Below are 16,094 nucleotides of genomic sequence, written 5' to 3'. Positions count from 1 at the left end.
TCGGCTCAGAAGGTGATTCCAGAAGGATTCTCTTTGATGGCAGGGTCCATATATATTGATAACCCTGAGATTGATACCCAGATCAGCCGAGAAAAGGTCAAGTCCTAAGAATCCAGATCCCCCCAAGTGCCATGAGCCCTTATAGAAGCAGGGTTAAAACCAATCGCAAGGCCCCTCGATCTACCTGAGGAGTCCATCGCTGTGAAGTTCCATCCCGGGTGATGGAGGATAGGGAGGCAGATATGGAGTCCGCAGGGCCAAGGGTCTCCTGGAGGAGAATAATATCAACAGGAGATGAATCAATCAGTCTTTTCAGGGCTAGTTTCTTGGAGGCGCTAGCCAAGCCTCTGCAATTGAAAGAGAGGCACTTCATGGAGGAAGATTGCCAGGGGTGTTCTTCGCTCTAAGTACCCCAACAATGGTGGATTGTTGCCCAGAAGCTACCTCAGCTTCCGCTCTCTGATAGCTTTTGTAAGATCAGATTTTCTCCCTCGAGCAGACAAGGGAGTCAACTCGGATGCTGTGATACCCAGACCGACGATTTTCAGATGAGTTCCCAGGGTGTGAGTACGAGGACGCAGATTATAGGAGTGTTTAGAACCCCGGGATGATGAGGGAGAAGATGATGGCGACGGGAGCTTTTGAGATGATGGAGTGGAAGGAGCAATAATCGGGGAGGAGGGCATAGTGCAGAATGCAACAGACAATGAGGGAGAGAGTGTAGATGGAGTAGATGTGAAAATAGACAAAGGAGGGAAAAGTGAATTACCCGGAGTGGATGTAGATGCTGAGGCTGCCCGAGATCTGGTGACCGGAGTAGATGCATGGCAATGAGCAGCGCCCGGTGTCTGAAGTGGAGTGCTGAGGGGAGCGCCCGAGACCGGAAAGCGCTGAGCGGTCGGTGATATAGTCTTCGATGGAATGGTAGAATGCACCGGTGCTTCATCTGTTCTCTTGTTGAGAGGGCAATCCTTGAATATATGACCCACCCTATGACAGCGGCGGCATCTGAAAGGTACCCCTTCGTAGTCTAGGATTTGTACCCGTGTGAATCTGCCCTAGTGTAGAGTGATCTTTTCCTCCAAGCCTTCACGAGTGTCTAGGTGTACAAGGATGCGAGCAAGCGTTCTGTTCCTGGATTCCACGAAAGTACGATCATGGTCGAGGTATGTTCCCAGGGCGTTCCCGATGCGAATGAAGACTTCTTCGCTCCAGTATTGGAGGGGGAGCCCAGGTAGACGAACCCACAAAGGCCCAGCCCCAATCTGTTCTCGTTCAGGGTCGAAGAGAGGGCTCCATCTTTTTAACAGCACCGGCGCCATCTCGATATGCCAGTATCTAGCTAATACCAGGTCCGTGTAATTTTCCTTAGCAAAGTGAAGGGCGAACCAGCCTCGGGGAAGAACTTGTACTTCAGGGAGTTCTTTCAGAACCCCTCCCCAAATCTCCTTCACCCAAAGGGTAAGCCTGGTCGCTGAATAAGCACGCCCGCGAACATGTCCAACAAGAATGGTATTTGCCATTTTGGCTGCCTCCCCAATAGCCGATGTCTCTCCAAACATATAAAATGTAAATTATATTGGAATTATTTTTATAAATATTTTTTTCCCAATTATTCTGAATAAAAAATAATTTAATTGTGAAATATTATTTATTTATAATATAACCTATTTTTAATAATATAATACTATAAAAACCAATTTTATCCCTTTTTTAAGCTATTTTTAGAAACTTTTTCTTATTACAACTAAAATAACACATTAAAAAATATATATAAATAATTGATAAACATATTTAATTTCATATTTTTTATTATAAATAAATATCATACTTTTTTGAAAAATAAGATATTTAGGTTTTATATATATATATATATATATATATATATATATATATATATATATATATATATATATAGTTTTTAAGTGATTATTTATTGTTAAGACTTTGTGATCCATAATGTAGATATAAGTTTTTAGGATTAATCACATTGTTAGGATTTGGTGGACGTTTCGAACCAACTAATGTGGTTCACCTTGTCCTAAGGATGAATTACATTAGTTGGTTCGAAACCTTGATTATTTATTCTTATTTATTTGAGAGGCGGAAGACCACGTGATTCGTAGTATTCATGGCGAACTATTTTGAATGAGAAATCTCATCGTGCAACTGTAAAAACCGTAAAATGACCTCTTCCGCCAAACTTTTCCTTGTACATTTTGGGTTCTAGATCTAATCTTCTGCAGCTAGATGTAGATCTAGGCAGCTAGTTTCTAGATCTAATCTTCTGCGGCTAGATCTAGATCTAATCTTATCTTCTGCCTTATTTCTTTGCGACTGGGTTCTACAGGGAAGTAAAATATGGCTCTTAGCTTCGCAAAAATAGTTGTTGGCTCATCCGCTTTTGGAGGGCAAACTCCTGCCCATATCGTCAGTGAAGCCCCAACTCCCACTGTCCAGGTGGTCCAAGCCTCACTCGATGAGGCTTTGAAGTTTTCCGAAAGTGCCCTAATCTGTTGGTTCAATGGTTTTTGGCCGCGGCTGACAGCTCTCCACAATTGGATCTCGGAGGTATGGAAGCCTGTCATTTCTGATGAAATTAATATCTACCCCTGTGCTAGGGGTTTCTTTATAGTAGATTTTGAAAATCCTGAAAGCAGACAATGTATTATAGACTCCAGCCCTTGGTTTTGGGAAAAATTAGGGCTATTCATGAAGCCATGGAACCCATCATTCGATCCCTCTACATCAGTCATAACCTCAACACCAGTTTGGGTGAATTGCCAAGCCTACCCTTGCATCTCTAGAATCTCTCTTCGCTAAAAGCCATTGGAAATGCAATTGGGAAATTTTACTGCAGGTGCCTAGAAACAGAGGAATATGCCAGAACCGCTTATGCACGCATCTGTGTGGAAATGGACTTCAACGCCAGATTCCCAGCTGAAATAAACCTAACAAGTAAAGACTATGTGTGGAACCAGAAACTCGATTATGAAAGTGTCCTCTTCAGATGTCGATCCTGCTTTGAGACAGGCCATCTAGCCAAAAATTGCCCAAAGCCTCCCAAAAAAATTCTACTAGAGAAAACCATCACAAATCTACATGGAGGGAAGGAGCACAAAAAGAACACTACACTGTCAGCAAAGAAGAATACTCTAGAGAAAGCTCTGAATCACAAGAAATCGGGCAAGAAAGAAACAACTCTCAAGACAAGCAGGGAGAAATTCCCGCCCAACAAATCAACAGTTATGAGGATTCGAATACTGCACAAAATAAATCTTCATTTAATAACAAAGTAGATCTCCTAGACCAATCTTCTTCTCTGACTATCTTCAAAAGGACGAACATAATATATCGCGAAGCTAAGACACCAATGTCCCAAGAACCAGAAGAGATGAAGGAGATGCAAGATAAAGGAAGTTGGAAGACCGTAGAGAAAAAAAAGAAAGCTACAGCACCAATCTCGCCAAGAAAGACGAGGAGCAGATAATTAAAAATTAAGAAAATTGTAGGTCCGATAGACCAATTTGGTCTCAGTGGACGTTAATCATCATCATCATCATAATTTACGAATTGAATCTTGAAAAATCTCAATCAATTCTCTTAAATTAAATAATGAAAGTCCATTTTTTATACTTTATTTTGTAATCTTATTCTAATAATAACAAACATTTTTCACGTGTCCTTCTCTTTAAAAATTTAAATATCTATCGCTAGAGGGTAGATGTGTAGGCGTTAGATGTAATGTAAGAAAGATTGTATGTCAACATTTAATAATAATAATAATAATAATAACACAATCTTCCATGTTTTCTTTAGTTCTTCTTAGTGCAATATAAATAAAATAATAAAATTTAATTAATTGTATTTTAATTTGTTTTGTTTTGTTTTAAAGAGATGGGCAATAATTTTTATAAACAAACTGGAAACAGGTCAAGTCCCTTACATTCAAGATAAGCTTTGTCTCATAGTTTTGCAGAGATACATTCAGAGAGACCTTATTGCTACCACTTTTATTTCTAACTATTTTTCTTACGTCATTTAAACTATAAACTTTCCAGAAACACCATGTAGCTTAAGAATCCAACAAAACATGTAAACTGAAGTGACAAACTACCTGCTGCTTCCAAGTTCTTTATCCTCCTGGTCCACTTCAGAAGATTGGCCAAGTTCCACATTTCGCACAACATTAGGCACAAGGCCTCGACTCTCTAGTTCTGCTCCCTCTTCATTCATTGGAGTGGGTGCGTCGCTTAATCCAAAAACCTCTTTCAGCACACCGATGGTAGCCGCTTCAACCTTGACCTCAATGTTTTCCACCTTACATTTCAGGTTGATCATGCTTGTGTTCAGATGTTCCATGGATTTCTGGAGCAACTCCATATCTTTTCCAATTCCAACCAGGTGGGTCAACACTACAGTCATTTGGTCCTGAATTTCCTTCACTATTTGCTTGCTTTAATTGCCAATTAATGCCTCCACATTTCCACTGCTCGTATTCTCGAGATCCTCTGCTACATTAACACTGGCATTGTTTCTAGTTGGAGCCATTTTTCTCACAATCCTTCCCTGCACCAAGATAATTATGTTGTTGAGCTACATCACCCAACTCCTATAAATAACTGCTTGCTCCTTGTCAAATGAGACTCCCATCTTATCGCAATTAAATGCCTTCCCAGTATACAATTCAACCAAGGCACCATCCTCCATTCTTATCATCACCGAATTGCCTTCGAAATGAAACACAACGTCACTATGAAGGCCTTCACTTTCCTTCCCAATTAATAGCCAATGAGAGGGAATCCACCTATCATGCATCATGGATATAAGGCTCCAACACACCTATTTGTTCATTAATACCCAACTGTCGTCGACACCTCCCGAGGAGTTCCTTCACGTCCCCGAGGCAGTCTTGAATTTATTAATATGACGTTATTTGATTCTTCCCACGTTCTAATTGTAAGCCAACAAGATTTTGTTTGAGCAGTCCATTATGGGAGGTGACAAATGAAACTGGAATGATCAATATTTAAAACACCTTGCTCTAATGTCGTGCCCATGTTGGCTTGTTGGTTTGCCTCATGGTTATTTTGCCTCTTAACATGATATAATTTGTATTCCTCTAAGTTACTGAGAAGATTCATTATCCTTATAGTAAGAGGAGAGGGATCATAATCAATAAGATGGATGAGGGATCAGAATCAATAAGATGCTTGTTCCTTTATAGCCTTCAGCACTTTTGAATTACCACCATTGGGTCACCAACGATAGTCTGTTTCCTAATGCCTTTGATAGTGCTTAAGCTTGATTGTTTGAGGCTTTCCCCAGTACATAAGCGAACCTTGTTTTAGTTTTTTCTTCGAGGTTATAAAGCACCCCTCCCACTCCTGCCTCCTGATATTTTAATTTTGTTTTTATTAATCAAATTACTAACCATTTTTTAGATAAATTAAAATCATAATACCATGGGCCAATACAATGGTTTATTAATACCATGGGTCATCTAGGCTTTTGATTATTATATTATGGATCTATGCTTTTAATTATTATGTTACAATACCATGGGCCAATACCATGGCTTATCAATACCACGTGCAAAAACCATAATTTATTTCACAAAAAAATATATTTTATAAATATTTTATTATTATAATTAATTACTTTTGAGATATATCTAAACCATCCATCCCTCCATCCTCACAACTACTAAAAATATTCCCATAGAGATTAAATGGAGGTTTTTATAAAATAAAAAAATTAGAATATATATATGTGTGTGTGTGTGAAATTTATATAATATAAATAATATTATAAAGAACCAGGATAAATGCATCTTAACCAAGGATCCAAGCAAAGTGACTAACTGAAGCAGGAAAAAAAAATTAATTCTAAAGCATGCACACATTAGAATTATTAATCGCATAGATACACCAGGTAATTTCTGAATATAAGGAAAATTCCTTTCATTAATAAAATCATGTCCATAAAATTACAAATAATTACAAAAGTATTCATTCCTCTCTTGGTCTCACATTCATTTGGCCATTAGTTCTCATTCACTTACAATAATTAAATAAAAAGTTACAAGAAAAATAGATTTTACGAAATCTATAAACCACTTCGTGATTTATTCCCCAAAGCTCTCATGATTTATCCTCTAAATCTCTCATGATTTATTCCATAAATCTCTCATGCTTTTCAAGGTAACTTTGCTTTTGCCTTATGGAAAAAATCTCTCTTATCCATAGCTTTTCTAAAACTATTCTATAATAATTAAAAGAAACTAAGAATATTTACAATTAAGGAATTATAATTCCTTTACAATATTAAAGTCTCTTTGGGAGTTTTTCTTCAAAAAGCTTGATGGGTTGGGTTGGAAGCTCGTATGCTCCTGCATCATACTCCCAAGGTAGGAAAAATTTATGACCTCCTGGTCATGTGTCATTAATGCCTTATTCCTCTCGGATCCCCAACATTGTACTGTAAATGAAATGAAAGGTAGGAAAAATTTATGACCTCTCGGTCATGTGTCATTAATGCCTTATTCCTCCCAGATCCCCAACATTGTACTATAAATGATCACGTGCTTCTTCATGTTGCTACTTTGTTTTTGTTATCGCCTCTTCTTTAACCTTCCATGTTTCCAAACTTTATGTTGTAGTTGTCCACTCCCTTTGTTGATGCCTCCTATAGTTAACTGCTCTTCTTACATTTGTGTGCAATTTCTCATGCACTTTCATCATTAGTATTTTCATCTTGTCAATTTCCATGTCCAAATTTTCCTCTTGCTCGTACATGCTAATATCACCACTCACTTGTAAGTGAATCTCTAAATTTAATTTTTTTATGACCCCAATGGTTATTTCATTGTTTTCATAAATTCTTTGCTCACACTCTTCATCTTCATGCATCTTTTCCAAGATGTTTAAGATACTTAATGTCTTCCCCCTTCCACAACTAATAGATAATTGTCTTCTTCAAAATTATCAATTCTTACTTCATCTTTATTATTGTATTCAAAGAAAATTCCCAGTTTTATATTTTCTTGGTGAAAATGAAATAAAATTTCATTTTTATGAGACAAACTTGTCCCACCTTCCATCACCTTATCTTCTTTTGTCTGCATCAATTGTTCTTTGTCATCATCTCACTTTACATCTATGGTTGTAATCTCAGGTTCTTTCAACCATCTTTCCAACAATTTGATTTCCTCCTCAAATTTCATAAGCATTGAATCTAAATGTTGCTCCTGATCATCTACTTGATCCTTCTTTGGCTCTATGCATAAGCCAACTTTCTCTTACTCACTACACTAACAGGTTCCTGCAATTGTGCACCATCAACTACATTTATCCATTGTGTATAATTTCCACTCTGACTACCTGCATGAAAAAATGTTGTCTTATCTTCTTTCATAACATAAATTTTCTTTTGTTCTTCTCTTATGCCTTTGGAAAGCATATCTCCACTTTGTATGACAATTTTAAACGACTTCCCAGCTTCATCAACACCTGCAACCATACACAAATCATTAGTTTTAAAATCATAAGACTCTATGGTCTCATTTGATGACTCAATGATTAGTTCCTCATACCGCTCTGAACTTTCTACATGGTTTAGAAGATCTTTTGTAGATATCTTCTCATCATTGTCATCACTATCCTTCACCAAGTAATGGTCCCTGCTCTGGTTCACAAATGCACACATTCATCTTGCATTACTTGAGTTCTTCACTCCTCTGTTGAATACTCAATCTATGTCACCCGCAACCCATGCCACTTCACCTTTTTCCATAGCACCCATCCACGTCTCTGGTTTTCAACATGTTGTTGTAGCATCTCCATGAGCACATTTAATTGTGCCTTCATCTCAGTCATCTCTTTCTCAAATTCCTGATCCCTCATTTTCCTCATACAACTCCTTTGACATTTTCTTTTATCTGATTGTGACTTCTCATTGAACCCTTACATGACTATCAATAGTCATTGTCACTTCATTCATAAACTCTCCCTGTCCACTTGTGAGCTGCAATCTAGCCAACACCCCACCAAGCTATATCCTCTAAACTTGGCCAATGGTTCACTTCACTTGAACCTTCTTTTTGAGGACTCCTTGCTCTCTTGGTTGTTGCATATACCTTACTTACGGAGAACTCCCGCTTGTCCTCTTCCTCTTTAGAAATTCATCTTGTTGTTGGGTTTTGTCACAATTCCTTCTCTTGAGAGCTTTGCATGCTCCCTCTTCTTTTGTCAAAGCTACATTTGTTGTAATGGCTGCCATTTGCACAATAATTAGTTGTCAAACAAAACACAAGACCAATAACTTGTCACATCTCAATAGATTTGCTCTTCCATCCTTTGCATAAGCTCCTATTTGGCATGTTCCTGCAAAAAAAACCTTCTCACTCAACTCTATATTTCCCAAAGAGCATATCCTTGCTCTAATACCACTTATGCACGAAAAAAATTAATTTTCCCTCAAATTCACCTTCTCTAGATCACACAACGAATCACTTCACCATCAAGTCCTTAATTTGTTCTGAAGAAGTATTTTATCAATCACATAGATACACCAAATAATTTGTGAATATAATGAAAATTCCTTTCATTAATAAAATCATGTCCATAAAATTACAAAACAATTACAAAAGTACTCATTAAATTCCATTCATTAATAAAATAATGTCCATAAAATTACAAAATAATTACAAAAGTATTCATTCATCTCTTCGCATCTCACATTCATTTGGTCATTAATTCTCATTCAGGCTTACAATGATTAAATAAAAAGTTACACAAAAATTACTATATCCATAAACCACTCCTTGATTTATTCCCTAAAGCTCTCATGATTTATTCACTAAATTTCTCATGATTTATTCCATAAATCTCTCATGCTTTTCCAGGCAACTTGGAGAGAGGGAGGGAGATAGTGGTAGAGTTGGAGGTTGGAGAGATAATGTGATGGGGGGAGAGATAGATGCAGGTGGGAGAGAGGGGAAGGAAGAGAGAGAGGAGGAGAGAGAGGAGAGAGAGAGATGGAGTTGGAGGGGGTGAGAGAAAGGTGGAGAGGGAGAGGGAGTGACAAGGGAGAGATAAAGAGATAGTGAGGGAGAGAGAAGAGGAAGAGGGAAGAGAGAGAGAAGGAGAGAGAGTGGGAGAGAAGGGGAAGAGATAGAGAGAAGGGGAAGAGAGAGAGGGAGAGGATGAGGGAGGGAGAGGAGAGATATAGATAAGAGAGAGATATGGGGGGAGAGAGAGAGAGAGAGAAGAGGAGAGACAATGAGATAGATATAGATAGATAGGGAGAAGAGAGATAGAGAGAGGGAGGGAGGAAGAGAGATAGATATGGGGGAGAGAGAGAGAGAGAGGAAGAGGGATCAATAGATAGATAGATAGATATGGAGAGAGAGTGTGTATGTTTGCGCACTGATCTTGAGAGATAAAGAAGGAGAGACAAAGGGAGATAAATATATAGATGAAGGGGGCAAGACAGAGGGAGAGAGAGTGACATGTGTTTATGGGGGAGAGAGGGAGAGAGAGAGAGAGAGATGTGTTTAGGGGAGATGGAGGGAGGTATAGATATAGATGGCAAGGGGAGAGAGGGAAGAAGAGAGAGATAGAGAGAGGGAGGGAGAGGTGGAGAGAGAGAGATGGGGGAGAGAGGGAGGGGAGGGGGAGAGAGGGAGGGGAGGGAGATAGACACAAAAATAGAAGGTGGAGAGAGAGGGAAGAAGAAAGAGACACACAAAGACAAATACAAACATAGAAGTTAGATTTAGAAATTCATGAATATTTAGGTTTTTTCACTAAAATATAGATGTATAAAATTAATATATGAGTTAAACATATATAGTTTTAAAAAAATATGTGACAAGATTCTCAACCAACTAGATTCACCCCACTTTAAGATGAATTTACCCCTAGATCTATCTTAACCATCTATCATGAGGAGAGGGATCAAATCCCTTCGGGTGAAAACTTTCTCTCAAATTTTACACTCCAAAAAAAAGTTTGCAACTCAAGAAATTTGCTCATAATAAATCTAGAATGAAGATGGATCTAGACTGATTTATTTAGAGTTGTTTTAATTACCTAAACTTGTTAAAAAATTATTATAATAAAATTTAATATATATATATATATATATTATTCTAATTGGTATAATATATCTATATATATTATATATAAATATTATTCTAATAACCAATTTTATTAATGTAAAACTATTAATATTATTAAAAATATTTATCAGTAAAATTTAATAATGTTAAAAATATATTATCTTTATACCCAAATCTATTAATAAATTTTAAAAATAGATTTTAAAAATAGATTAGACGCCGCGTCAGTCTGGTCAACAGTATCATTCCAGAACAGGTATACAAGAGAAAAATAATGATAAGAACGCTCTAATTTTGTTTTTTCGTTTCTCTTTTTTGGGCTATTGCCACCTGAGCGCAATAAAAATTCGCATAATTCCGAATCGACCGTCCAGCGTGTTAGGTGCCGACGAGCACAGAAGTGAAATCTGCGGATGAATATTCAATACGACACCCTTTTTCAGCAGTGGCGCGCCTATGGAATCGGTTCCCGAGGCCGTTTGGCTAACAGAATTGACTACTCGGCGTTTTGTGGTTTAATTTGTCGGTGCGGGTCGGGTGCGGCCCACGGGCAAAAGCAGTCAAGGCTTTGGCTTCACCCATGAAGACACCGTCGGGACTTGAAGTTAACTTCCGTTGGAGGGCTCACCGCCCATCAATATCCGGGCCACGGCCGATATGACAGGTCGTCATGTTTCCGTTAACTTGTTCGATAGCCTCGACGTGGCCCAATTTCAATGGGGAATTTCCGGTAATGTTAGAAAGTGTCTCACAACAGACTTCATCAAACAAGCTTTAATGGCAAAACCTCAAAATCCGTACTACCGTAGAACTCGTCGGTTAAACGAGTTTGGAAAGAAAAGATGGGAGGAACTGGACCCACCGACGTGAAATCCACTAGGTGATCAGACTGGAATGGCGTAAATGGATCTCCTATTTCTTTCCTGCTTGAGCGGGCTGAAACTTAACCCTTTGCTTGGAATCATTTGCCTTTTCAGTCATGCTTTTCAATGAATGCGTATAGCTGTACGAATGAATGCATGTTTTGTGTGTCGGAAAGAGGTGGAAAGAAAGCGATAAGATTGAGCATATGATTTAAAAGTGTTTACGCATCTGCAGCTTTTTCCGGGGTGGCTTTGATCAGTAAAACGGACGCGGAAAAGGTGCGTACCTTAGCAGGAAAAAGGCAGTGGTGTAATGTTTGAAATTAAAATTATTTTTGGTTGCTAGGTTATTTTAGCCGCTAGGTTTTGTAATGTGGGCGAAATGGAGGTCAGCTCACTGTTATACTGCAAATTTGAGGTAATGTCTGGTTTCTCTGATTTATTTTGGCTCAGTGTAAAAGTGTCCATTACAAAACACTTAGAGCTAGCGGAAACGGGGTAAGAGTATCAAACAGGTAAATCTTGCTTAAGAATATAATATTATTTGAAAAGTTTAAGAAAGATGGCGAAAGCCGGCAAATAACGGAGAAATCGAGAGGCTTGTCTCAAATAGGCAGATGATCAGTGATAATCGGCAAAGAGCTAAGAAACCTGAACATGATATCGGACAAAAGAAGCTTCTAGGAGGGGAAATTTGATTTTGCGGCCGTTCGAGGAGCTTAAATAATTGAATGCTGATCCCTGCTTCAGCGGCCGTACATAAAAAAAGGAAAGGTTTGGAACGTCTTTACACTGTGGATCGTCGGAAGCTTGATTCAGCTTTGTTTGGATTCCTGGAAATTTGCGAGTTTCTGCTTTGCAGTCTCTTCTTTCTGTTAAATAAGCGGGGCTGCATGCATTTAGAAATCCGGAAGATTATAGTCTTAAAAGGGGGATTCACTTGGCTTTGATGTTCTTGTTGAAAACCTTGACGAACAAGAAGCCGGATGCTGTGCGACTGGACCACGTTTAATAGTTTTCGTCCAGAACCTGATATCGGGGCTGCAAATAACAAAACTTCTGCTGCCGTTTAGATCCCGTGAAGACAGGTTTGGCTTTGGAAGATATTTGAAAATCTTTTAGTTTGTGTTATGAGAAATAGGTTTTAGTAAAGCAGAGACAATGAAGACCGGGGTACCTTTGCTAGGATTGAGAGGCAAACAGGTTTCTCTCGGACTTATAGCATTGGTTTGCACTACATTTATTGTTTGGGGATGGGAAAGAGCGCCATTTCCGATTGTTTTTCCTGTAGATGAACGTGTTCGGAGGTTGATTCGCCCAGACTATTTACAAGAGAATCGGCTGGAAACGTTATTTTTAGGTTTGTCTCTTCAATTAGTCTCTGATCCTTTATAATGAAGTAATTCACTCGATGCTCGATGCTGTGCCTGCCGTTACTTGCCATAGTCCCACAGAAGCTTGTCTCGAGGTATTTGTTTGCCGGCTGTGTTTTTGGGCGTTCCACTTCATATAATTCCATTCAGCATTTGCTTGTTAGTTTCCTTTAAGATCCGTCTCCTTCCAGTCAAAGGCAGAGAAAACAATATTTTCCTCTTTATTTGGCATTTCCTTTTGCCTCTTTGTTTTCGTGACATTTTATCTGGATTATATTTTGAGCATACTGTGGATTGCTGAATTATTAGTGGAAAGTAGGCTCAACTCTACTGGTTTGGTTTGGTCTCGGTATATTCAGGGCCTTCACTTTTGTTACATCCAGATGTAAGATTTTTCTGAAGCAGATGAAATTTTTTCTAACTCGATGATTGGTTGGCAATGACTTCTCTTTGTATGGATTCTAATGTGTTAGCCATTAATCATTTTTTTTACTAATAGTAGTATCCAAAATTTTCTGCTTCAGCAGGCCCATCTTTGGATACACCTTCAGTAATGGAAAGTCCTCCATCTCTGCCAACTGGAGGATCCAATTCCATATCAGCTAATGGATTCCAGCACGTCTCGGGATTACCACCTAATGTAACTAAAGATTTCTCAGTTGAAAACATCTCTGGCATTACCAAGGAAGATATGCCTCCTCCAGAAGTTGAAAACTCAGCAGCTGTTGAGAAGAAAGGTTAGTATCTTGCATGACAGTGGTTGCACTGGGGCCAAATATGGTAACTTCATAGAGCTTCAATCACAACTGCAATATTATTTGAATCTTCCTAGTGGAAAACGAAATGTAATGAAGTTGATATTAACAGTTAATTTGAATATGTAGTTTTTATTTAGTGCCTTTGATTGAAATTGCAGTGTGTGGCTTTTGTTCCAGTATGTGACTATACCGAAGGAAAATGGATTCAGGATAGCAGGAGGCCAATATATTCTGGCAATATGTGTAAACGCTGGTTATCAGAAATGTGGGCGTGCAGGTTGACCCAACGCCCTGATTTTTCTTATGAAAAATATAGGTGGCAGCCTGATAACTGTGTCATGCCCAACTTTGAAGGGGAGAAGTTTCTTTTAAGGTAGGGATGATCAAGCTTTTTCCGTTCTCTTTTATCACACACACATCTGTACGCATGTGTGGCTAAATTTTCTTTTTGACGTTGTAAAGCATTATTTGCCAGAGCATGCACTTTCTCTCGTTCACATTTTGATCTACTAATTTGCAGGAACTAAATCTGACTGGTTATTTTCTGTATTTTGTTTGTAGAATGCAGAACAAAACACTTGCATTTGTTGGGGATTCATTAGGAAGGCAACAGTTCCAGTCTATGATGTGTCTCATTACAGGTGGAAAAGACAGTCCAGATGTTCAAGATGTAGGTAAGGAATATGGTTTAGTACGTGCTCCTGGTGCAATAAGGCCAGATGGTTGGGCATACAGATTCCCAGAGACAAACACAACTGTACTGTATTATTGGTCAGCAAGCCTCTGTGAAATTGAACCATTGAACCCAGGAAACCGATCCACTGACTTTGCAATGCATCTTGACCGACCTGCAGGGTTCCTGCGAGATAATCTTTATAGGTTTGATGTTGTAGTGTTGAATACAGGGCACCATTGGAACAGGGGAAAATTGAATGCAAACAGATGGCACATGTATGTAAATGGACAACCAAATGAGGATGGGAAAATGAGAGACCTAAGAGTTGCTCGAAATTTCACAGTGCATAGTGTTGTAAAATGGCTTGATAAACAGTTCGTTAAGTATCCAAAGTTGAGAGTCTTCATGAGAACGCTATCTCCTAGACATTTCTTTAATGGGGATTGGGACTCAGGAGGTCGTTGCGATAACACCAAACTGTTGTCTGAAAGTCACAATGCTTCTCACATTCGAGCTAATGATCCAGCTGTTGAGAGTGCTGTGAGGGGAACAAGGGTTGAATGTTTAGATATCACTGGGATTTCAGAGTTAAGGGATGAGTCTCATATATCCAAATACATCCTCAGATCAAAAGGTGACTCTCAGGATTGTTTGCATTGGTGTCTTCCAGGAGTTCCTGATACATGGAATGAGCTCCTCTTTGCACAGTTGTTGTTTCCACAACCAAAGAACTTAGCAGCACAAATATGATATTGCAACATCGTTTGATCATTGCACAGGATTCCACTTATGGTTTAAGGAAGGCAGCTGGTAGCTGATTCCAACATGAACAGATGATGCTTTTGGAGACTAATCGTAACAGAGCATAGTAAGTAAATGCACATTTCTTACTGTGTCCTATTGTCTATTATTCCTTCATCCCCAGAAGAAAGCATGAGAAGGACTAGCAGCAGATATTGTGTTGCAGTTGCCATACTTTTCAAATATCTTCCCACCAAAGCAGTTGGAAAATGCATCCTTGTAAGTTTGCTATTGTAAGAAAAGGAAATTTATTCATTGTGGCATAGTGAGTCACTATTTTCCTTCTTTAAGATGAAGGTATTGACTGCAAGATGTGTCATTGCTGTGGTCATTGTTGTTCAATTCTTATTGTTGCTCCTGCTGGAAAGTTGGTTCCAGAGAAATTATTCCTATTTTTATATTTTAATTTATTTCAATGTGATTCAGTATGCTGCCACAGGCCTGTACTTTTTTACTGTTAACTTGGATTCATGTACTGTCTGCCAGTTCCATTGGCCAATTTTGACCAGTAGTGTACATTAATATCTAAAAATTGAATTTAAATTAAAATCCATGGATTTCAATTCATCTTGTATGATTGAAATTTACATTACATCTTTTAACAGTGGACGCTGTGTTTTTCAGAAATAAATAGATGCTCAGATAGAAGAATCATTACATTTTGTCTACTACTACTTAAAAGTTTGTTAATGTATGGTATGTTCTATGCTTAGAGCAGTTTACTTATTTTTCTTCTTATTAGCCACAGATTAGCAATCACATATACATTAAGTAAAATGCAGATAGAACATTAAATGATCAACAGAAAACAAGCCAAGACAAGAGACACAAGATGTGGCGGCTAGTCAGGGACAAACCCCAATGCGGGGAAACCCTTTGATCAAATCTTCTTTTATCTTCAATAGTTCAGTGGAGAGAAATAATACAAAATCTGAATTCTGTAATTTTATATCAGCAGCAGCAAACCCTAGATCAGCGAAGTCAAACTTGGTCAAACTAGCTGAAATTGATGTCTAAAATACTTGGTCAATTTCTGGTCAGCTTGTCCTCAAACAGCCCTTGAACAGCCCCAAAAGTTCAGTCAATTTGCAGATTTCTGAATTCAACTTGCAGCATAAACTAGGGCAGTCAACGCTGGTCAAATCAGAGGTCAGATCACCTCGATTTTCGTGCCAAAAGTTGTGGCCTGCCTAGGAAAGGCAACCACACCCAATCCACACTTCTAGGAGGTCAATGCTTGGTTAACGCTTGTCAAAGAGATGACTTGCTGCCCTAGCGTACTCCTTTTTGCATTTTCCTTGCCCTAGGACGTCTTCCTTTCAGCGACACGTGAGAGAGAGAGGGGCTCCTTTTATGCGTAGGAGAGAGAGAGAGAGAGAGAGAGAGAGAGAGAGATGAGTGAATTGAATTGTCCAAATGAGGAGAATGTTCTTTGTATTTATATGCAAACGTTGAGGTTGAATAGACATGACTGTTGGACTTCTGAGCTTACATAAGTTT

The 16,094-nt window shown here is 38.5% G+C and overlaps 1 protein-coding gene across 2 annotated transcripts; it reads left to right on the top strand.

Moving 5' to 3' along the window:
- Positions 1 to 10,898: 10,898 nt before the first annotated feature.
- Positions 10,899 to 15,022, top strand: LOC149255555 (protein trichome birefringence-like 14). 2 transcript variants are annotated; one of them, XM_089460516.1, is made up of 4 exons: positions 10,899 to 12,346; positions 12,884 to 13,096; positions 13,295 to 13,490; positions 13,679 to 15,022. In XM_089460516.1, exons 1-4 carry the CDS (start codon positions 12,148 to 12,150, stop codon positions 14,541 to 14,543), a joined length of 1,473 nt encoding a protein of 490 aa, XP_089316642.1. In that variant the 5' UTR covers positions 10,899 to 12,147; the 3' UTR covers positions 14,544 to 15,022. The 2 variants fall into 2 exon arrangements, with proteins under 2 accessions (XP_089316642.1, XP_089316643.1); XM_089460517.1 differs by having other exon boundaries at positions 10,901 to 12,346; positions 12,887 to 13,096.
- The last annotated feature ends 1,072 nt before the right edge of the window (positions 15,023 to 16,094 follow it).

Source organism: Pinus tabuliformis, chromosome 7, assembly GCF_031772625.1.
Source record: "Pinus tabuliformis cultivar Carrire ecotype Pingquan chromosome 7, CPIR1, whole genome shotgun sequence".
NCBI lineage: Eukaryota > Viridiplantae > Streptophyta > Pinopsida > Pinales > Pinaceae > Pinus > Pinus tabuliformis.
The sequence above is the reverse complement of the archived record's forward strand: the minus strand, read 5'-3'. Positions and strand labels throughout refer to the sequence as shown.

Bases quoted from the DNA above. Each gene is read 5' to 3' on its own strand.
- LOC149255555 (XM_089460516.1), top strand. From the start codon at position 12,148: ATGAAGACCGGGGTACCTTTGCTAGGATTGAGAGGCAAACAGGTTTCT. The intron at 12,347-12,883 runs GTTTGTCTCTTC...TTTCTGCTTCAG, and splicing joins GCTGGAAACGTTATTTTTAG to CAGGCCCATCTTTGGATACA. The intron at 13,097-13,294 runs GTTAGTATCTTG...CTTTTGTTCCAG, and splicing joins AGCAGCTGTTGAGAAGAAAG to TATGTGACTATACCGAAGGA.